The sequence below is a fragment of the Nymphalis io genome, chromosome 10 (genome assembly GCF_905147045.1).
Source record: "Nymphalis io chromosome 10, ilAglIoxx1.1, whole genome shotgun sequence".
Classification (NCBI taxonomy): domain Eukaryota; kingdom Metazoa; phylum Arthropoda; class Insecta; order Lepidoptera; family Nymphalidae; genus Nymphalis; species Nymphalis io.
In genome coordinates this window covers 11,632,303-11,657,860 of record NC_065897.1, presented here as the reverse complement: position 1 = coordinate 11,657,860, position 25,558 = coordinate 11,632,303, and the positions used below count along the sequence as shown (strand labels likewise).

Below are 25,558 nucleotides of genomic sequence, written 5' to 3'. Positions count from 1 at the left end.
TCCTTCTCAAAGTTGTGCCAGCCAAGTTGTATAGTTTGGCCCAGGTAGATATATTCCTGTACAACTTCAAGTGGAGAGCCATTTACGACCACTGGTTTCGGGGATACATGTTGGAATCACTCAGGTTGTTTAGCATCTCTTCCAAATCTTGTAGAGTCTTTGCCATGATGACAATGTCGTCGGCAAATCGCAGATGTGTAATGTGTTGACTATTTATATTAAAGCCGCGTCCGTTCCAAGCGTCTTGAAGACCTCCTCCAATGCATTGGTAAAAAGTTTCGGTGAGATTACATCTCCCTGTCTTACCCCGCGATGCAATTGGATTGGTCTTGTGATCTGATCTTGTCCTTGGACGGTCATGGTTGCAGCTTCGTACAAACACTTCACCACCTGGACATACCGACAGTCAATTAGGCATCTCTGCATTTCCAGATTCCAGAACAGCCCAAGTCTCGATGGTATCGAAGGCTTTTTCGTAGTCCACAAACGCTAGGCATAGAGGCTGATTATATTCCTCGGTCTTCTGTATTATTTGCCTAAGTGTATGTATGTGGTCTACGGTACTGAAGCCTTTTCAATACCCAGCCTGTTCAACGGGTTGAAAGTCATCGAATTTTCGGGCAAGACGATTCGTGATTACCCTTGAAAACAACTTGTAAACATGGCTTAAAAGTGAAATGGGGTGGTAGTTTTTCAGAAGAGCTATCACCCTTCTTGAAAAACAGCACCACTACACTTCTGCTCCATGTCTTCGGTGTTATACCATTGTGGAGGACGTAATTAAAGATGTAAGCCAGCTCTCAGCTTGTTGTTTCCAAATTGTCCGAGAGCAAACCGAATCTCACCCAAATCGATGTCGGGAAGATCGTCTGATAGGTGGCGTGTCACTCTGGCTCGTGGGTCATCCGCACTGTGGAACACAGGTGGAGGTACTCGTGATGAGTACAAATCGCCATAGTACTTTTCAACTTCAGCTAGAATCTCTGGTTTTGAGGTGACGGTTTTGCCTTGTATGGTTCTGAGTTTTGTCAGGTGACAACAGGAGGTATGTGACTTTGCAAGAACCTTTGAGCCCCAATTGAATGCTATAGCATCTTCAATATTCCAAGTATTCGCTCGTCTTGTGTCACGCCTTATTAGTTTTTTAAACTTCCTGTTAAGTGCCTGACACTCAGATGGCGTCATATTCTGCTGTTCTCATCTCCTCGTGATCTCGTTCAGAGTCTCGCCTGAGAGCTTCGACTTACGTCCATTGCTCTTTTGTCGAAAGTAATTTTAGCCTACCTCGCGGATTACACGCACCAGACTATTGGTGGCGTCATCAATGTTCTGCCTGGTTTCCTACATGGCAAATCGGTTCTGTAGTTCCAGCTGGAAGCTTTTGCAACCAGCTTCGACCTGTGGCAGAGTTGGTCTAATAGTCGACTTCATTAACCGCGATCGTTCGATTTTAGTGTTAATATTCAGGGTGCCTCTTACCAGGCGATGATCACTTTCAGTGTTTACACTGTTGATTACTGAGACATCCCTGAATATTTGGCGCTTATTGACTAAAATGAAGTCGATCTTATTCATCGCTATGTTATCGGGGCTTTGCCAGGTCCACTTCCATTGTGGCTTTTTCTGGAAAAATAAATTTATCAGAAATAATCTCTGAGCCTCGAGGAAGTTTTCCAGCATTTGCCCTCGATGATTTCTGCGCCCATAGCCGAATTTTCCTACCCTCGATTCACCATCTTCTAGTACTGCGACTTTGGCATTGAAGTCACCTATAACAATTGTGTAGAAGGTATTGGTACGAGACATAGCTTTCACTATGTCTTCGTACATGGCTTTGTCCTCTGATAGACCTATTATATCCCAGTTAATACGACTTAACTCTACTTCCAATTCTGTCAGATGTTCGTCCAGCCGTTGAGAGCGTCCATTATACGTGGCCAGAAACAGTCGCCGTTTGTGGTACCCTGCCGTAGCCCTGGGATTCTTAGCACCCCTCATCGCACCGATACGATATATGGTCGGTACCGTGGCCAGGAATAGTGCGATTACCGGGAATTGGGGGTCGTGAATTTGCCTTAGTCACCACGCAGGCGGGTCGGTGACCGCAGTGGCTGGAAATCATTCACTAATAGCGCTACTGCCCGCTCTCAGGATTTTTTCATTTTCAGATTCCAGAATTTGTGTGTTTATACCGCCACGATTTCGGTCACTTTCGGATTATAAGAATAGAATCGTTTGTTTCAAAGAATTTGACGAGAATTAAGAAATATTTTAGTTGAATTCCGATAACCGTTATCTCTGTATGTTTTTTTTTTCTAAATTTATATAAAATACTTTGCTCTACTTGAGTACGGGCAGTCTTAACGGGTTGGGTTACTCAATAAAGTTCTGATAATAGCCAAACCATACAAAACTACAAGGTAACATAAACTCTTCAGCTTAATAAGAAGACTAGGTGTACCCGCATCTTCGCTCGCGTATAAGGAGAGGAAGAAGTTAAGTATCCTACGTCCTTTTCTATACCCCATATGCAAGTTTTCAAGCTGAAAAGTGGAGCAGTTAAAATTTACAAGCGCAACAAAGAAAGAAACTCACATTCAAATATATAATATTAGTACGGATATATCATAAAATGTATGCTTTTGAAAACTGGTGTTGGACAACTGAATCAATGTTCAATTGTTGTTAAGTTATATGTTTAACATATTTTCAGAAACCGAAAAAGATTTCTAAAATATAATTACACATACTTTTATACAAATAGGATATTATAAGTACTTTTGAATAGTCATCTTATCAAACAAATATGCCACCGTGTGAAACAGCTCTCTGCTCAAAGAATTGCGACCGTATAATAGTGAAAATTTATAATAGGTTGCCTTCCGATATTAAAGATCTCTCTTATTTAAGATTGAAGAAAAAATTACATGACTGATTGGTTGACAAATGTTTTTACGCTGTAAAAGAATTACTGCCATAAATGTCAAATAATTATTATTTATCAATTTTATAAGTGTTATTTAAATAAAGAATGATTATGTCGGTTTATAATTCAATGGCAAAATGTATATTGTGACATACCTTTATAATGTAATGTAATGTAATATTTAATAAAATCATTAATAATTAATTTAAGTTAAAATATTTGCACGTCATAACTATACTGACTAAACATGTGTAATTAATTATGTTTAAAGCAAATAAATCGAACTGAATTGAAAATGAAAATCAACATTTTTTTCATCGGTGTAATCTATTATCGAGTAATTTGTCTCATTTATCAATGTTTTTTTAACATGAGATTACAATACAAATGTTTTTGCTGAGCATAGTTGTTTGACTGACGTTAATGAAAATTAAAAATTATATTACTAGCTTTATTAGACAGTAAAGCTCATCTGTTATTACAAAACTGCACAAAAATGGAGTGTCATATTTTCAGGGTTCATGTATGTGAGTTTCTTTATTCCTCCATAACATTTATATGCCTGAACAGATTGGGATTTACTTGGTGGTAAGCCTTTGTTCAAGCCTGTCTCGGTAAGTGCCATCCATCAAATATTCTACCGCTAAATATCAATACTCAGTACTGCTTTGTTCCGAATGTAATGGTGAGTGGGACAGTGAAATTTCAGGCACAAGGGGCATAGCCACCAACCTCGGGTTCACCCATTGAGGGCGTATGTGTACTGAAAGGAATGTTTAATATTTCTTACGGCACCAATGTCTATGGGCTGCGGTGGCAACTTATCTTATCGTACTTATCTATATAAGAATCCTTATATCAAAGTAATACTAGATATAAAATTATACATTCAGACCAATCGTGTTTTAAACTTTACTACGTAATTCCAAGACGACTTGCGCGTGCAGCATTACGATGCAGTTCAATGCAAGAAACCATCAATTGTTTACAAGTTCTAAACAAGGTTTTAACTCAATCGGATGAATGGTTTCAAGCCAATACAACATATAATATACTAATACAATATATTCAGCATAACTACAATTAACATTGAATTTAGTTTTTACTAATAATATTAATAGTTACTGTGTATACATTGCTTATTTTGTTTTTAATTAGTATTTGTGTTTACTTGATATCCGTAACCGTACCGTAACAGCCTGTGAATGTCCCACTGCTGGGCTAAAGGCCTCCTCTCCTCTTTTTGAGGAGAAGGTTTGGAGCTTATTCCACCACGCTGCTCCAATGCGGATTGGTGGAATACACATGTGACAGAATTTCAGTGAAATTAGACACATGCAGGTTTCCTCACGATGTTTTCCTACACCCACCCGTCGGTTAAGATTCACGCGTTCTTACCACTGGGCCATCTCGGCTTTTTTGATATCGCTGACTATTTAAATGATTCCCAGAATATTATATTTTATAATCAGTAATTGATATAAGTAAGTTAAGTTAGCTACTTATCCTAATTAAACGTATAAAACGGTAAATATTTAGTAATTAATTATAAATTTATACTAATAAATGAAGTGACTTTTTTGCTTAACCGAATAAACCGCTAAATCAATATGCCTACTATAACTATAAATGAATGAACAAATAATAAATAAATGTGCTGTCGAATTGGAGGGCGTTAGTAGCTACGACACAGTATTATACTAATGTAGTTACTATCGTGTTTATTGTTTAAGATATGTATAATTTGTTCAAAATAAATAAATAAAAATATAAAAGTTATACAAGAAGGTACATCGAGTTTCAGAAAAGGTTTAAAATAAATATGCAAGTAGGTAAGTAGTTGCGCTTCGTAGGTTAATGTGCTTTTAATTTTGACTATTGACGTGATAAGCGTGAAATTCATGTTCTACAAAAACATTAAATTAATTGATGTTATTTAAATATTATGATATAGTAAATAAAATATAATAATGTTACAGGAAATCAGGTATTATATATTTTACATATATATTTTAATAAAATATTACAACATTGTTTGTGTTTTAATTACCGGATATTGTACTCAAGATTCGTGTTATATGATATCGTCCTAGTTTCTTCAGCTAAGTATTGTTATGATTCGTAAACAATTGTTTTTTTAATTTGAATTATATTTATTAATTTAAATTAAATGCCCCAATTTCTATTGTAATAATAACTATTCATTCATCATCCGAACCTTTTTTTTAAATGTATAGGCTAGCGCTTGACTGTTATCACACCTGATGGAAAGTGAAGATACAGTCTAAGGTGGAGCGCGCTTGACTAATTCAAAATAAAACTTAAAACGACTTCAAAAACTTAACTTATTTAATTATGTATATTATTATATTTATATTTATTCACTTCGTCTTTGTGATACATGCGGCAGAAATGTTCCGATACAGGTTACCTCACGATAATTTTCTTTAATTTAAATATAATAGGCCAAGTTTTTATTTCAGCATTACTTAAGTTATTTTATTGTTGAGAAGACTTTAATAAGTTGGAATGCTCTTAATGCAACGTACCCAGAACGTACCATATCTAATTAATGTTCTGATCAAAATTGTTTGACCTAAATAATTGCATATTCAGCTTGACTCTCAAGCTGTATTTTTATTGCATTTAATCGAGATATTATATATATATATATATATATATATATCTCGATTATATATATATATATATTATGACATAAAAAATAAATCTTAAATCTCATTACATTCATTCAGTTATTTAAAAAAAATTGCATAAAAGTTTAAGCCAATTATCAATAAAAAAATTATTAGTTTGCTATAAAGTAGGGTCTCATTCGTACTGTAATAAAATTGAAGCTCGAGCATATTTTACGTGTTACTCGGTTACAATAATAAAGTAGTTCAAATTACCCAGTCTTAGTTTATAGCTTATATAAAAATACCTATATATACCTACCTATATAATAGTGATATAAGCCCAAAGTCAAAATAAATCTTCCTAAATATTAAAATATATAAGTAGTTAATTACCTCTACGTCAACTCCAGGCAGCAAAAATTTTCTCCTCGGTTCAACATCACGCGGTACGTGTCTAAAGAATTCTTTTCCATCTTTGTACCACTTGACGGAGTATAGTATGTCGGTGGGACTCAGTCGCCAGCGACATGACAGCGATGGCCTCGTGCCCAGAGGTACGTGTGTCGGCACTCGGAGCTCTAACAGTTCCAAGCTTGTCACGGTGTACTCTGAAACAATGAATAGATATTTACAATGTATTTATCATAATTAAAATGAAACTTTTAAATTCTCACGCAAAAATGTTATCAGTAGTAGGTATGCAAACACGCTTGCAGTTATTTAAGTATTTTGTATACTCGCGTTTTTATTTGGCGGTAGCATGTTATGAAGGCAAAAATCCATTAAACGCCACGTCAAATAATTTCCCATGTGACGTTCACTCGCGGCCCGTAAAAGAGGCACTATTGCCCTCGCCCAGCAGTGGATAATATTACTTTACGACACGCGGGTGGAGCGCAAATGTAAGTAAATTGGCGAATAAAGACACTTGCGGGCGAATTTCACGGCTTACAATATTGTCCATACTGTGCAAACACTTCAATATTAATTTAAAAACAATTTTTTTTAAGCTACCAAAATTTTCTTTGTTTTTTTTTTTAATCACTTTTAAAACTGGAATATGTTTTATTTGATTCGTTTCTATTATAATATTCAATCATCAATTCAATTGTCAATCATCTCTAAATAATCTGGAGTGAATATAATTTCCGTAATTATATTTTCATTTGGACTTTTAAATTCAAATATTAGATACCTGACAGTAGTGTTTTGCGCCAATTTTTGATAGATACCATATAGAAACCACACACTCATCGAATATTCTACCTCCAAACAGCGATAATTGGTGTTGCTGTCTTCCGTCACATTTTTACCGTCAGATGTCACTTACTAGGTAGGCCTACCTATATATTTATATATATATATATATATATATATATATATATATATATATATATATATATATAGTAGTATAGGTAGGTATATATGTAATGTTGCAGGTCTTCCTATAAAGGCTCATTATCAATTTGTCGCAACAAAGAATGGAAACTGTAGATAGACTACATACTTGTATATGACTTTCAGTCGCGTACTTAACGTTTTACAAGCTTTTATTTTACTTCAACTTAATCACTTACTTCAGGTTAATACGAGTATGTGTAGGTTGACAACTAAGTTTAAAGCAATTTACGTCTAACTTAATGATCTGAAATATAGGACACTTTTGGTTCTCCGGTAAATATTTAGTAAACAATAATTTTAATTATTTTTAATATATACATTAAATGAAAGCTTGTTGACGTAAAAAGTTATTTTACGACATTTTTACTTCTGTTAAGCATAAATGAATTGTGTTCAATAAATATGTATTATTTTTTTATCATATTGTAAAAAATACGTGTTTTTTGTAAATAAATTCTCTGAAGTTGTAGTTGTAGCTGAATATATCAAAAATCTTTAATGGATATTACTGGACGTCTTATTGGGTAAATTTTAGTACAGAATCGAAGTGTATTCAATATTATCGATGTATATTGCCATAATATTGATTATTCAAAATGATTTACAGATTGCGCGAATAGCCCTTTTCTGAAGCCCAAATATCGTATGTATAGCGACTGGGCTACCACAATGTATACCTATGTATACTTTGAAACATATACATTATGCTGTAAGTGAAAAATACTAAGCTAGCCATATAATAAGCTAGACATTGGTAAATATTTTTTTTAATATTTATAAGACTCTTTGTAACTTTGCATCAAGAGTAAGGACATGGAATTCAGCTAGCGATAAGTCTACTGGATCTTTCAGCATCCCCACTGATAAGTGCCTCAGGTTTTACAGTTCTCACGCTTAGTGTGTTAAATTTTAAACTTTTGATTTTTTATCATTTAACAAGATTATTTACAGTAAGCCAATATACTAAATAAGATAAAAAATTAGGTATGGATGGTATGATATGCTTTCCGGTTGCATTTGAAATATAATAATGTGGAGTTAGTATTGTTTCTCAGAAAATATTGTCATAACTGTACGTTTTATTTATTTTTCGTGACCGTCAGCTGTGGACGCAAATTTGTCACGTTTCGCACGAAATCTGAGCGTATTGAGCTTACGTAGGTTTTATAAGGCGCAACATTATTATAAATACGCTGGAATATTTTTTATCAGTTAGATTGCCATGTCAATATTTGTCAATTTCATTGATTTTTACATACTAAACATTATTTTATTAAACATATCCGATATATTTTGTCCACAATTGCATTCCTCTCGATGGTGGATATTGTATTTTTTTTGTAATTTGATATTATTATAACTAAGAATGCTTTCATTTACGCCATATTAATTAAGTTATTTATATATGTTTTATATGAAACCTAACTTTTTTTATGGAATAGGTAGGCGGTTGAGCAAATGGAGCACCTGATGGTAAGTCACCACAGCCCATAGATATTAGCATTAAATGAAATGGTAACTATCGCTTACATTGCCAATGCGCCACCAACCTTGGTACAAAGATATTATGTACCTTGTGTGTCCATTCACCCTTCAAACAGGAGCACAACAATACCAAGTACTGCTGTTTTGCTGTAGAATATCTGATGATTGGGTGGTACCTACCCAGATGAGCTTGCACCAGTAAAACGTGAAAATCCTTTTGATTTAATAGAATTTGCATGTTGAACCAAGCAGACATTTTTGAATCATTCATTAATTTTAACATGGTGCATTTAAAGACATTTTATATATAAAATTTGCATTACACGTAAAATACGCAAAAATTTAACATACAACATTGGTACAAAACATATTTTGGAAAGATAAATATGATATTTGTTGTTGTCTATTGTTAAAAATTAATAACATCTTTATAAACAATAATATTTATATTCTTTTATAATTTACAGTCTTATTTTATTTATTTATACCACCAAAATATTAATTTTCTTGGCACCCATGGCCAAATCAGCTTGTTTGGGTGCTAAAATTATTCCAAAAACAATAAATTTATCTATCCGGAGATTTTCACAATATTATATGAGGATTAGACAGAGAGAGTAACAACAGTCAGTTGTTAGAACACGTGAATCTTAACCGATGATCGCGAGTTCAAACCCAGGCAAGCACTTCTAAATTATCATGTGCTTAATTTGTGTTAATTCATCTCGTAGTTGGCGGTGAAGGAAAATATCGTGAAGATTAGATAACACCTGCATGTGTCTAATTTCACTGAAGTTCTGCCACATGTGTATCCACCAACGAGCATTGGAGCAGCTTGGTGGAATAAACAACAAACCCTCTTCTCAAAGGGAGAGGAGGCTTTTGCCCAGCAGTGGGACATTCACAGGCTGTCACTTTACTTTGCTAAATGTCTTTAGCTTCACATATTATATATATTTATATTCTAATTAGGTTTAATATCAACTAAAGCTGAAGCGTAAGATAAAACTAATTTCAATTTCTTCGTTGCCTCCTACGTGTAGCGTCAGTTATGCTATTTAGTTGTTTATTTACGTTGCTAATTAACTATAATCTTTTTCGTAGGTGAAGGAAAATAAATTATTTGAGATATTCGCTATAATAAAATCTGTCGATATGTTTTTACAAAAAATATCAGGGCGTTGCTTACAAGTTATCTTAGATTAAAATGTATTTTTATTGAATAATTTGTAATCGCTATGATAGAATGATATGATATGATCTATGGATGTATGGGATTATTTTATTTAAATGAAAATATATGGCGTTTGTAAGTAACTTTACTTTACTTTTGGCGTTAGTAAGTAAACTTGCTACTATTATGATACGAGATTGAAACGACGACATGCAGTCTTCAATTACGAATAAAAAAAGAAATATAATAACACCGTCATAATACAAAAATAAAAAATAAAAAAAAAGATATATTACGCAACATACGTCGATGTCGGAAAATAATTCGTTATAAAAAAAGGTTTAATTTATATCTTATACTAAACTGTATTATTACAAAATAACTTACTACTTAATACAATCTGTATTTCCGCCAGTATCGAGTGTGTGCAAAATTTCCTCAATCGGTTAAATGCAAATGTTTTAAAATTAAATTTAAAAATTTAACACACCAAACAAACAGCAGTAACACGCCGGAAAGTGGATACATTGACAGAAGTTAAATAAAATATTTGGAAAATATAAGAAAACTTTACTTTCATAATTTATTTAATTTGTTGCTAATTAGGGGTGCATTTGTTTAACAATCCTGTATTTTTCTTTCGATAAATCATCATTATTTCAGAAATGTTAAAAGAGAGAAATCAATTTTTAACTAAATAATTTATATAAATAAAAATGCTGTATTTCGGATAGATCTTACACATTTTAAATTAATGAAATGAGATACTGTTACATGCCATCTGTTTAATGTTCACTACACACGATATAGAGCCCGTCACTTTACACATGGATCAGATGGGCTTAGCTTCTAATAAAAAGTAATTGATTCGCAATGGATGCCCATTTTTGTGGGTAATCCCCATTTGGGAGATGGTTGTCCGATACGTTCATGCATCCGGCTCATGTTTTTCTTACACAAGTTAACTTACCAATCACTTATTGATTTAATTTAAATTTCATAATGGTATTTAAATAAATAAAATAATATAGCCTTTTATTTCTCGATTTTCATTTTCACACATTAATATTAAGTACTGCATGCAATAATAATAATATTGAATTTTACTTGTATATTGAATTAATTCGATATTATTTCAAAATAGACAAAAATATACAATAATTGATTTTTTTGATAATTCATGTAATACGTCAAAGTTTAAGCTAACTGTCATGATGAGCTATATTAAATAGTTGTTATAGAGTTACGGTCCGTGAGTTAAAATGTACATACATTAAAATAAATAATAATTTCCTCCTATCGGGGATTCGACCCCGTTCACTTTCTTCTCACTCTCATTTACTTCCATAATTCGATAGAATAGTAATCCGAAAAGACCGCAGATACATTAAGCTTACAGCAGTCAACTTATTTAATTCGTGCTGCTACAAAGAATTTCTTGAATGAAAAACTCAACAAATGTTTGATTTGTCTGATTCAGGATTTTCATTTTCAGATTCAGCTTTTTTAGCTAGCCGCTAGATCAACGGAGCTAATATAGAGAATAGAATAGAATCGCTCGTTAGAAAGCTACGGTATGTCAGAGAATCAAAATTAACATAAATACAACGAAGAAGGCATTAATGGTCTTAGTTATAAACCTTTAGCGAGTGACTAGTTAAACAATGCTGGGTCTTCTTCTTTCGAAAGTCAAATAAATCAATACTGACAGGAAGCGAAATCGAAGTTTAAATAAACAACCGCTGAGCAACGTATAAAATTAGGGCCGTAAGTCATTAAGAAAGATATAAGTATGCAATACCGTCTTGAGCAGTAAAACAGAGTTCTTTTGTCTTTTTTTTCGTAATTTAATATTATTATAATGAGGTTTTAAAACATTAAATGTTTATAAACGCTTAACATTTTAATTAAACCACTTAAGTACCAGTCACGGAAATATTGAAAAGCTCCGGGACGAGGGTGCTCAAGCTGGGTATGCAAAGACTACGCTTCTATACAACTAGGCAGTCACTTCAGTTCCCTAGTTATTTTAAAAAGTCCTCGTGTTAGTCGCAATGGTAAATAGGCATTGAAAGATTTGCACTTGAAATATAACGTGAATATCTTGAAGCTAAATTTTAATCTTAAGGTAATTTCTTCAGTTATAATATGCTCTCTTCTATGCTCTCTCTTTAATGTTAATACATCTTGTTCTAACAATGGTATATGAACGGATATTTTAACTTTGTGATTTAATTAATTGGAATCATTATTTTAGTCTTATTTAAAAAGTTAGTAGTTGTTGATTATTGGGAAGGATATATAATTTTAAATGTATATTATATACCTATTTTATTCGATTGATGTAAACGAGTGATTAGTGAGTTCTTTACAGTTATTCTCATTAGAGTCTTCATTACAAATAGGTACCTTTTAAAATTACGTTTAATAAGAGCAGTAAATATATTTGAATAAAGTATATTTTGAATTTGAATTAGTAATGGGTTTTACATGATAGATATGATATATAAGAATTTGACGATTAAAGTTACCTGACATCTTCTGTTTATAATTAAAATCGTATCACCTGTGTTACAGAATTTCAATTGGCACCAAGACTTGTGTATTTTAAAAATAAAATAAATTTTGTAGGCAAATCAGCCACCTGATAGCCACAGCCCATAGAAATTGCTACTGAAATTATTATTAACAATCCCGTCGTCCATACCCATCTGTAACCATTCCATCTTCGTCAATCGACCACCAGCCTTTTGAACTAAGATGTTATGACCCTTGTGCTTGTAGTTACACAGGCTGATTCAAACCGGAACACAAAAATTCTAAGTATTACTGTTTGCGATAACAATTTTTTTAAATATATTTATATGCTTTAGTTCCATAAATATCGAATTTATTACAAGCTTGACCATAGCGCAAGGGAATAAGGGTCAGGGAATTATAATGATTATGATGTAATTGGAAGCGCTATTAGTGGCAATTAGAATAATTAAAATTATTAGTTTGTTGACGTTTTATATTTGAACAGAAAAACGATTGAATTCCTATGACTATTAAAAACAATATCTTGTAGATACTGGATAAGATAATAAATTAATTAAAAAAATAACAATTCAATTTTATCTAAAGCATTTATTCGTATATTTTATACCGTTCTAAGACATTGGCGCTGTAAAAAATATTAACCATATCTTACATCTCCAATGCACCACCAATTCTTTTGGCTCTAGTTACACTGACACACTCACTCTTCAACCATACTGAGAATTATGTTACATAATGGTAGAATATCTCAGGAGTGGGTGCTAGATAGTGGGCTTGCACCAAGATATATTACGTGCACATAAAAATGTGCGTAATTTGTGTCTGTGTAGACGGAATGGATGATGTCAATAATATATATTACCTGCATGTGTCTAATTTCACCGAAATTCTGCCACATGTGTATTCCACCAACCCGCATTGGAGCAGCGCGGTGGAATAAGCTCCAAACCTTCTCCTCAAGAAAGGAGTGGAGGCCTTAGCCCAGCAGTGAGACGTTCACAGGCTGTTACTTTTACTATAATTGCAATTCCTTTATTAGGGGAAGGTGTAATGCCATTGTTAATAGCTATATAAAATATATTCATACAAAATGTACTTGAACAACAACCCTTGTCAAAATAATTAAGGGACTTATTGTACCGGGAAATGTAATGTTACACACTTTACTTAAGTAAGTGAATAATTAAAAAACGTCGCAGGATGTACGTTATTAGTAATTTATTATCATTTTATGGTCACTAGTTATTCCAACGTTTTTCTTTAGGTTGGCTATTTTTAACAGACTTCAAAAAAGGAAGAGATCTGTATAGACATATATACAATCATGTATATTACGTTTTTTTAAATTATATTTACAAAATAAAATTATTTTATTCAACATAGAATCCTACACACTTACTTATTGATAGTCAAATTAGAAACCGCCACCGGTTCGGAAAAGAAATACCCTAACTGAGAAGAACCGGCGAAAAAATCTCAGCGGTAATAAAAATAATAATTTCGAGTTGTAATTACATTCGTTCTATATATAACTATAAAAAGGCAGAGATAAGGCAGTTCACATTCTTCTTATTTGACAACCAGTTCTTTTGTTTGAAAGGTTGACGCGGTTTCGTGTTATCAAAAGAAAACAAATTATAACTAAGAGTAGAAAAAAAATTGTAATATGCGAATTCATATATCTTTTCTTAATCAAATATGATTACGGTTACATAAATAAATTCATTTTGAAACTCAGCCTTGGTATTAGTTAAAGTTAGACTTAAAATTATTTATTTTTACACGAGCGTTAAGTAGCCATATCAATAAAGCAGTTCTACATTAATCGATAAGTGTTTCGGTCGTAAACTGGCATGGTCCGTAGACATACATTTTATGTGTAATTAAAAATGAATTGCAGATAGACAGCCGACAATCGCAGACGTGGGGCGGTGAATAAATTTACGCAAACCAGACGAACTTATATTTTAAAATGATCCTATATTTGGAATGGATCTTTAAATATTAATTAAACCCGTTAACTTCCTCTTTCACGCCCGTGAGAAAATAAGTAATGACAATATTTGTTGACGTTTTATTTATTTTCACTTTAATTATGCTAAGGCACTTTGATAATGCCAAATGAAATTCAGTACATTAATAAAGCCGGGCTAAGTTTTCGTTTATCAAACTGAATTATTCGTTAAATGTTTCTTAATTGTGAACCAGTTACTTATAATATTAGCATATATTTATAAATATATATTTAAAATCGACGTCGACGTTGCGGGTCTTTCTTATATTTCATCAGTTGAACTTACTCGTAATAAAAGATAGACATAAAATATAAGGTCCCATTGGGTACTTGATATGAATATTACTCCACAGTCGAACCAATTTATACTAACTTCATAAGCTTCTATGATATATATATTCTTTAACTGGTTAATATTATTTACGAGCTGTTCCTCCTACTTTAGTACCATCCCATTTCGAAGTTGTTGTAATGCGTCCGATTTTTGGAAATCATAATTCTGACAAATTACATGTTTTTATGTCAATTGTGTGTTTTATTAAGATCATGTATGTATGAATGTGTGTTTGAGAATTATTATGATATTAAATTTATAGTAATACGTATATTTAAAACTCTTTAATTATAGAAAGCATGTTTATAATCTGTACTTGTTATGAGAAAATATATTTTCAGTTTCTGAAACGTTGATCTAAGTCAGATTTAATCTGACTAAATACTGGACTCTCAGTGGTTGCTTATTGCGTCATCGGCCAACGAATTATAATTCAGATTAAAGAAAATTTACTATGATCATCTTTTAAGAAACTGGAGGTTCGATTTTATCATAAATGAAGTCAGAGAGAAGTCTTTTACTCTGCTACTGTTTTTTAGAAAAATGCGAGCGAAACTTAAAGTAAATACACTTAAAACCATATGGGTTTTAATTTCTTGAGTTTTATAATAATATTTTCAAAAATATTTAAACAGCGTATATAATTTAACAGATAAGTTAATTCTTTATATATACGACGAGCCGGTTGGCGTGGTTGGTAGATACTTGCCTTTAACGCCGAATGTTGTGGGTTCGATTCCCACCCGGGACAGACATTAGTGTGCATGAACATGTCTGTTTGTCCTGAGTCTGGGTGTAATTATCTATATAAGTATGTATTTACAAAAGAAAAGTCGTATATGTAGTATATCAGTTGTCTGGTTTCCATAGCACAAGCTCTGCTTAATTTGGGATCAGATGGCCGTGTGTTAATAATGTCCCAGGATATTATTATTATTATTATATAAATAATGTTTAAAAAATATAAATTGTATGTTTAATTTGAAGTCTTATTTCAAGTAATACTTGTACATGGTAAGGTAAATTTCATAAAAAATGTGGCCATGTTTCACGCCAAAATGCGCAGCATGAACGAACGCAATGAAAATCGAGTATCTTCATTTATCAGCGTGGGGGAGAAACCCAAATAATATTACTTATGTTGAATAAGGGTAATATCCGACGCGTAATCTTTCGCTTTGTTTTCACGTATGATATAAGTCATTGTTATATAAGTCATAAGTTCTTGTCGGTCTCCAATAACGGTATTCTAAAGTACAGATAACATTTTGTGACTATTTTTATACAATAATATAATATTGTTTATATGATTATTATTTTTTATTTTGATTTATTATTTACAATAAAGCCATACATACAAATAAAAAAACAAAATTGCTATTGAACAAATTATGACCGCGCGAAATGGTGGCAAGAATGGTAGTAGCATTTCCCCTTTGAATCGCAATTCCGATCCTCTGGGCGAAAAATGAACCAGCCTTTCTGTCATCAGTAGAGGCAATCACACAATATTTTTAATAAAAGTTTTGTGCACTTTTACTTGTGACCAAAGACATGTTTTGGCGGCTCTGACCTTTAACATTATATGATTATTATTGTATTATAAATGAGCAAATTATATCTATTATTAGGATATATATTTTATTTTAATTAAATTAAGTAATTTATGATATTTTATATAAAATTCAAGAACATGAATTTCACGTTTGTCACGTCAAAAGTTAAATTTTATCATTACAAACAGTCTCTTCATTTATAAGTACAGATTTACCTTTAACTAATACTATATAAAACTACTATATACTATATACTAATTAATTTATAATATTTGACTGCCTCGTTGGTCTAGTGGCTTGATATAAGACCGCAGACCCGTAGGTCTTGGGTTCAATTCCCAGGTCGGGCCAATAAAAAGTTATTGGGTTATTCTGTCAGAAAAATTCTCAGTGGAGCCCGGAGTCTGGAAGTTGGAAGTGTGTACACTCCTGTGCCTCGGAAAGCACGTAAAGCCGTTGGTCCTGCGCCTGAACTCTTTCCGGTCGTGTCGGATTGCCGTCCCATCGGATTATGAGAGTTAGGGAATAGAGAGTGCACCTGTGTTTGCGCACACACTTGTGCACTATAATATCTCCTGCGTAGTTGGCTAATCTCTCTTGAGATTGGCCGCTGTGGCCGAAATCGGTCTGGAGGACATTATTATTATTATTATTATTACTAATTAATGTATTTTATCTTTTATATACTTGCAAAAATTTTGTTAAATGTTAGTCTCTTTGTTAAAACATTCTAGCAAATAAATTAATTAATGTCACATATAACATTCTGACATTACACGGTAGTGTTCATGAATGAAGTTCGTGTTTGTTTTTTATAGGATAGCAGCACTAATGATCGGTATTGCTTGTATGTCCCTTGTGTGAATAATTAGGCACACTAGATTTCCCTGTAAACCGAAACAGCAATACAAACACAGCAGTGTTTTACGGTAAAATATCTGCCGGTTATATAGTTCCCACAGACAAGGGACTGCAAAAGCCCAAATTAAATAGTAAAGTTGGAAGGTACTATTTGCGATTATTTAAATTACATACTAAAGACTTTGCGTGTTCATGGAACTAAAAAGTAATTTTGAGATACATTTTTTCTTTTATTATATTTGAAACGAAAATTTTATTAATACCAACTATCAATTCAATTTATTATTAGAGAACATAAAATATAAATAAAAGTATATATTCATATTATTAGAGCAATATTGAAAAAAGATCTAAGGAATATGTGACTTTATAAAAATATCAAAATTAAGATAAATTTATGTATTACTCTCTACCTGCCTAGAAAAGAAAATATTCACGGTATTTTAATGGCTATATTTTGGTCAAGGTAATCGTTTCTATAAAAATATTCTGCCGATATTTTTAACATGGCCTCTTAATATATTTCAATCGCACGACAAAGAATAGAAGACAAAAAAATATTAAAAAAATAAAAATATTATTTTTTTGGATTTTTTATTTTAATATTTTCACTTATAGAAAGAAATATTATCATACAATCATTATCGCGCCAAGCAACATGTCTAGCCGAGTGAATTGATAAAGCTATTGTTCGCCTGGTTATCGTTCATGTTCTAACTTCAAATGTATTTCATATTAAAGCTATGATATTATATATTTTAAAGATCACAGTAGAAATTTGAAATTACTTACAATTTATTTTATTAGTCGTTTAGAAATGTCGAGTTAATATTGATAAAACAAAAGAGGTTAGTATGCAAACGATTGTTTGACATCAGTAACATCTAATGGTTGATTAACGGATATATGGTGAGCCGGTTGTTGAATTGGGAGACAAAACTATTTTAGCAATCGAATAAGGATACTTAAATAACCCATGTTAAGATTATTGCGTTTCTCTTCTTAAGTTAAATTGTAATTACATAACCAAAATTACACGATTGTACTATTTCGATGACTGATGTCCATTGACCTTCGTTGATTAAAATGTATTTATTTTCCTTTCCTTCCCTTTCTTTCACATTGCTGTGTGAAGTATTACCGTTTTATATAGATACATATCAGCGAGGAGAATCAATTTAACACATTTTTTAAAAAAAGAATCTTTAAATTTTAAGAAATAATACACACAGTATTATTAAATATAACCTTTTAGAACAATAAAATTCTTGAGTTGCGTTAATTTAAAATGTCCTGGAAAAACTGTACGCAGAAATTTACTATTTAACCCATCTTTTACCCGAAGCAAGTATGCGCAAAACACTTTTGTCAATCGAGCCTGCACTCGCTATTATAGACAGTTTAGTAGATTTTTTCATAACTGTGAACGTCGATAGTTTTCAGATACTGTTATTGAGATGCTTAGTTTTTGAGGAATAGCGAAATTATATATTGAATAGATTTATTTATTTAAACACAAAAACAAATTACTACTAAATTTTATGACTGTTATTGTAATTACTGGTGGTAGAGCTTTATGCAAGCTCGTCTGGGTAGGTACCACTCACTCATCAGATATTCTATCGCAAAACAGCAGTACTTGGTATTGTTGTATTCCGGTTTGAAGAGTGAGTGAGCCAGTGTAATTACAGGCACAACGTAACATCTTATTTCCTAAGGTTGATGGCGCATTGGTGATGTAAGCGATGGTTAACATTTCTTACAATGCCAATGTCTATGGGCGTTGGTGGCCACTTACCATCAGGTGGCCCATATGCTCGTCCGCCTTCCTATTCTATAACAAAAAAAATTGTATTATTATATATTATTATTATTGCCTGATATTTTTATTTCTTTAATTGTTATTATTTAAATCAATTTAAACATATTATTATATATTATTTATAAAAAATCTATTAAATTTTACAATTGTAATTAATTCTCGGTCGTATTAGTATTTTTAAGTTATTGTTATTGTCTGATTATTTAGCTAGTTTATCTTGATTTTATATTTTAAATTTTAATTGAATCCGTATTGATAACTATTGTTTTTTTTTCTCTGCACTGTTCTATTTTTGTACAATTTCTAAGTAGAAAGCTTTGATGGAAAATGTCCTGGCATTAATTGGTTTATTTAATGTAATATTATACTATTTGTTTAACTAATAAAAATAAAATGAAAAAAGAGTTTACTATAAATAAGAAAGCATCGAGATAAAGAATTACATTAATTACATCTCAAATTGTGACTGAGAAGTATTCATCTGGCGTATCATTAAATTATTCACAAATAAATGCAAGATCACGACGCTGCGAGCCCAGTTCTCGCAAATCCGACGATCGCATATGTAAATACCACTTTGTAATTATGCAGACCACGCGACAGTTGAATTATGAAACAACAAATTCGTATAGTGTGAATAAAACTTATTACGATACCGCACCTTAGGCGCGATGTTCGTATGTGAATGAGTGTATGAGTGTATGTGTGTCTTTTGTTAACATTTTATTTATATAATTGTTTAATTACAAAAATTTTGAACAAAAAATTAATTAAACTGATGTACATTATACACACAGTTCTTCTCACGGGATTACGGCCGAAGCAGCCGTTTTAGATTTATTATGATCGTGCGTATGGGTTTACAAAAACAGGTACTCTGTTATTAGTGAACTAAGAGTTTTGTTCTCTCATAGTTCGATGGGGGGGGGGGCGATCTGACACGATCGAAGAAAGATTAGGCGCTGGGTCGATGGTTGTACGTGCTCGGCGAAGAGAAGACTTGCTACATATTAACGTAGCTAACTCAGATACGTTAGAGAATTTCATGGGTTTTTCACCCATTGAATTTTTTCTGTCTAAATTAGGGTTTGAACTTGGAATCTGATCAGCAGTCATATAGCTATAGACTAATAATGCAATAGACACGATACTTATATACACTCTCGATACAATAGAAAGAGTTTGTCAAATTTTTAACTTTTTTGGTTAGGGTGACACTCGTAATCTTTTTATTCATTTGCTTTCCTTCTTAATTTGATATGAATAACTTACTTGTATTAAATATAGCTATATAAATGTATAAAAATAAATTTACATATGAAATACTATAGATAAAATACAAAAAAATAATATAGCGACTGTATGTTGGTGTTAATTTTCCATTTTTACTACTATTTTTGAGTTTCCATTAAATTGAATACAGAATTGCTTGTTTAAACCAGGAAAAGCATTTAAAGGGATTGTTATTCATATAGTTTATTTCTGACGTCGTACCTTGTTCTCGTATTTTGGTAAAACCGGATTTATTGCAGGCTGATAAGGTTAAATTTCGCTTGTAGTAATAACAATGTGAGATTACTACGTGTCGTTAAGATGCTCGTTTAGATATGGAACATGAGGAATTGTAGATCTAGAAGAAGCAGAATCTTGAACCATATGATGCTGTACACCTGAATGACATAATTTTTCACGTCACGTTCTTTGATCTCGAACACTTAATCATTGAAATATGGTCTGTTTTCATGTTCCCAAAGAAGTTTTTTTGGTTTTGAGTTTTGCGTGATATCAGCGCGGCGTATAAAAGTAATAAGTAGAATCCCACAGCTGCGCAAATGCCTTCTTAATAGATATCCTCTTCTTTGAGGAGCAAATTTGAAGTTTATTCTAATGTGCTGCTCCGTTGCAGGTTGGTGGTTAGCGGGGCGTACAATGAGACATTTTTTTTATTACAAAATAGGAAGGTGGAAGGCTAATTGGGTCACCTGATGGGTAAATGCTCTCACCACCCATAGATATTGGCACTGCAAGAAATACTAACCATTCCTTACATTGTCAATGCTTCATCAACCTTGAGAAATAAGATGTAATGTCCCTTGTGCTGTAGTTACACAGGCTCATTCACCTTTCAAACCGGGGCATAACAATACAAAGTATTGATTGAGTCGGTTTGCACAAAATTGCATTTTGCTGCATTAATAACATATTTAGATAAGATTTTGGCAGCACAAAGGATCCCTACTGACGAAATGAGAGTTTCGTTGAAGGTTAAGAAGAAGAGTCGATTCTCCGGATCAGAATCCATCCTTAAATTGCAATTTTACTAGATTTAATACAAACTATTCCCGAATAGTTATATAAGCTTCTAGAAAATTTCGTTCCATATACACTATAAATATGCCTTATAAATAATATTACATCGGTCGCAGTTCATCTCCAACATTGACTTAGAAAAAGATAGGACAAAGAAGATTTAACCTGTTAAGCTACATGTATGTATGTATGTATATTTTGAGCGTAATTGAACTTGAAATAAATGAAAATGAAAAGGTTAAAGACACTCATATTACAGAGTAGATTGTGGGTTTATCTCATATTATAAATTTCTTAAAAACAGTTTTGTAAAAAATATATTGTCGCTTACTTCTACAACTTGAAGTACCTTTCTAGGCAATACGCGGTTATTTTTGATTCATCTCATGCTTGATTGAATGAGGAAATTTTCATGCCTCGGATGAAAATCCCCATATATGTATCGACCGACTAAAGTGGTAGAGCTAATTTTCCATAATAGTTATTTTTTATACGAAACATCGATTAACGACCCTTGGCGGTAAGACCGCCTCGCGTGCCGTAACGGCAAACGGCATCACCACTTCCCGCCACTCTACTCTCTTCTGTGTGCATAGCTTGTTTTTTTTATATATTTCGTTGCTATGTATTATTACAATAATAAGAAAAATATGTTTATTTAATAAACAAAACTGGATTTTTATTTATTTTATACATAGCATTATTGGTTTTCTTTAATAATTTTTTTTATCAGTAACCATTAATTTCTATATTTTTGTGTTCCGTGCTCGCATTTTATGTAACATTATATTGCAATATTTAAACGTTTTCTGGGATCATTTTGTAAAAGAATATACATTGTTTCAACTACTACTTTTGTCAACTAGTTGGTTAGATTACAGCCGAGGTCATAAAGTTAATTTCAGTAAATGCTTACACAACGCTGTCTCCATTGTTTATATCGGATTAGGAATAGGCTAAGAATCACATTGAAATAAATACAGCTGCTCAATTTGCGTTATAATAACACAACAACGTTTTAAGTAATAACGTTGCTAAATGATCTCCTTTAGTCTCTATAACACAATAAACTTACTTCATTTTGACACTACAATGAATACTAATGTTCTCGCTTTAACCATAAAATAAACTTTATCTGAACAAAGGCAATGTGTTGTTCCTCTGCCACCTCTTCTGAAGTAATAAATCTAAAAAGAATAAACTCGCCTAATGTTAAATAATAACTTAATGTAACTTTATAAAACTTAATCTTTAATTTTAATTAGGAATAAAAGTTATATCCATTAGAGTATATAAATAATTAACAAATTTCGTGTGTCATAAAAGAAACTCACAAAATACAAAGTTATTATATCGTTATTATTTTTATACTTATGTAATTCCGTTATAATATTTAGTTAGAAATTATAGCATAATACGAAAAAAAAGTAAAAATGTATTATGAATCAAATATCTAATATATATATAGTTGGCATATAGCATACTTTTTTTTAATGTGTAATAAAAAAATAACAGTTTTGTTTTTAAAAATGCATGTCTTCTTGCAAAAAGCCAAGCGATTCAAGGAGGATGTAAGCAAGACAATAAACAAAAGCTAATCTCGTTGCGCGCTCCGTTACATTTGTCGAGTAAACAGCCCGAATGTTTGTGTAGACAATAGCTAAGTACAATAATTGCGCGTGAAGTGCCCGAGCCGCGGCTTGTTGGCACTGTTTGCACAGAGTCCCGTTAAGCCGTTCCTATGTTGTTACTAGTGTTTGAGTATGTTAATTATATGTTAATGAAGGCACGAGGTTCCGAGGTTCGTAACGAGATCATCCGCCTCCGTTTTGATGGTCGATCGGTCATCGGACTGCACTTAAACAGTGTACTCTATCAGTATTTACAAATCTTTCTAAATATACATTGGTGTGATTTAATGTACAAACAAACGGGCTTTAGTTCCGTTTATTTGGAACAAGCTGAATCGCAAATATTACTGATAGTAGTTCGAGTTCAGTGATAATCGTATTATTTAACTGAAATTGTTCGATTGCACAAAAACTTTTACTTTCATGATTATTAATAATATGTTACATGTAATCAGAGCTGATGCTGAGCTGGGATGGCCCAGTGGATCTAACGTGTCGATCCTAACCGACGTTTGCGGTTTCATAGTATTACCGTGTTTTAATGTTATACTATGCTCGACGGCAAGAAAAACATTACGTATTTATGAGCACTGAAGCATTATGATGAAACAAGCTTCCCCTAAACTTGATATATTTCAGCCATCGCCTCTCAATGTGAAGGTTTCTATTGCTCGCAATAGACAACACTTACGATATTAGAAAAACAAGTTCGTCTCTGCTTTCTGTTTTATTCTTTCGAATGTGGAATTTGTTTTCAGACCATTATGATATAGTGAATATCGTCTGTTACTACGCACTTAAGTATTCCAAGCGCCTAAAATTAAAATGTAATTGTTAAGGTATAATAATGTGTGACAAGGATATTATACTAAGGCTAAGTAAAGTTAGTAATGTTTTCTAAGAAAGCAAAGACAGATATAAAAACATAATTTAAACGTCCCTTACGTTTATAGTATAAACATAACTGAATATAATATATAAATAAACATTAAAAAGAAAAAAAAAATGAAATTGTGTTCATAATATAAATAATAGTTTCGAGATATTTATAAAATAGGAATAACTCAATAAATTAAAAAGATAAATAACTAACCGTAATGTGTCTCAAATAGATACCATTTAGCTTCTTTGTTGGGATCGAAAACACAATATTGATTATCAACCTAGCTGTGATAGGCCGTTAGTATTATTACGTAATTTGAATGGTAAACATTTATTAATATAAATAACTAAAATATAAGAATTAATAAAAACTTTAAAAATCCTACTATAACCTATATATTTAAAGTTTTGTTGTATCTGTTATAGTTTTGGCAGCATTCGCGCCTGAGCTTTGGAAAGCGCCCGGACCGACAATTTGCTTCCCGACTATGTTGACGTAATAAGTTATAAAAATGTAATTTATATAAACGTATTATGTAGTCTATGTAAGTCCTGAATAATGTGTAAGGGGTTGTGTATCTAGTAGAAAGTGTTGTATTTGTGCTTCAATAAGTAATGCAAATGTAAATTATATTAAAACAACAAAGCCGGTCGGTATGTATTACACAACAGTTCTTTAAATTTCAATTTATTTATTGGGTGGAAGAGCCGGGGATTATTGATGAATAGTCTAAATAAATAATATAAAAGTCTATAAGGGATAATATTTTACGAGTCTGTTGTTACCTGAATTAAATAAATAAAAGAAAAAATAATCATTTATTTATTATGTGCCAATTAACAACAAGAAAGATGAATGTGAATCTTAACCGATGACCGCGGGATCAAGCCCAAGGAAGCACCACAGCAATTTTCATGTACTTAAATAGTGTTTACAATTCATCCCGTACTTGGCGGTGAAGGAAAACATTGTGAAGAAATCTGCATGTGTCTAATTTCACTGAAATTCTGTAACACGTGTATCCACCAACCCGCATTGGAGCAGCGTGGTGGAATGAGCTCCAAACAAAGGAGAGGAAGCCTTAGCCCACCAGTGGGACCTTCACAGTCTGTTACTGTTCTTGTAAAGCTGAATAGCAATATATGAATATAATTTTGTTGAAATTTGTAGTATCATTTCTTTATTTATTTCGTTTTTACCTAACATAACTTTATTTAATATTGTTAACCGACTGTACTAAAACGAAAAATTTATTACTTGAATATTTACAAAGAAGTAAGTTATCTGTCGTATTTGAATAATTATTTTGGTAAAACAATTCTTATATAAGCAACATAATTCTTGTTTTATACGCATCTCATGACTGATCATATTAATTACGTTTTCTACTTTCGTATTCAACTTATTTATTTAATTTTCTATTAAATTAAAGTTTTCACATTTTCATCTAGCTTGCGGATGAAATATATACATATATATTCGGCAATAAATCATGAAGTCGTTGCAGAAATTTACTTCAGCTTAACCATCTTACAATGGTACGTAGTAATAATTCAGGTTGGTTTTCATCCAGCTGCAGTTGAATGAGACAACGTTTGAGTGAATTTCTTCGAATAAATTTAACAATTTTAAATGCCATGTCCATTACTAACATAATTCATCTCATGTTTTACGATGAAGGAAAACATCGTGAGGAAGCCTGCATGTGTCTAATTTCACTGAAATTCTGCCACATGTGTATTCCACTAACCCGCATTGGAGCAGCGTGGTGGAATAAGCTCCAAACCTTCAGAGGAGAGGAGGCCTTTAGCCCAGCAGTGGGACATTCACAGGCTGTTACGGTACGGTCCATTACTTCTTTTTTTTATTGCTATCTGACGCTAAGCTATTTAAGCTAGATAAGTACATTATTTGGGCCTGATACTGACTTCAGGCAGTTTTATTTTAAATATAAAACCTTTTAATAAAATAAAAATTATCTTTT

At 32.2% G+C, this 25,558-nt stretch overlaps 1 protein-coding gene across 1 annotated transcript in view; it reads right to left on the bottom strand.

Moving 5' to 3' along the window:
- The window catches only part of LOC126771161 (uncharacterized), a 73,791-nt gene that overhangs the window by 7,112 nt on the left and 41,121 nt on the right, over window positions 1–25,558 (bottom strand). The window contains exon 3 of the mRNA XM_050490916.1: window positions 5,956–6,170. Within this exon, the coding sequence (XP_050346873.1) occupies window positions 5,956–6,170 (215 nt within the window). The remainder of the gene's footprint in view (window positions 1–5,955; window positions 6,171–25,558) is intronic.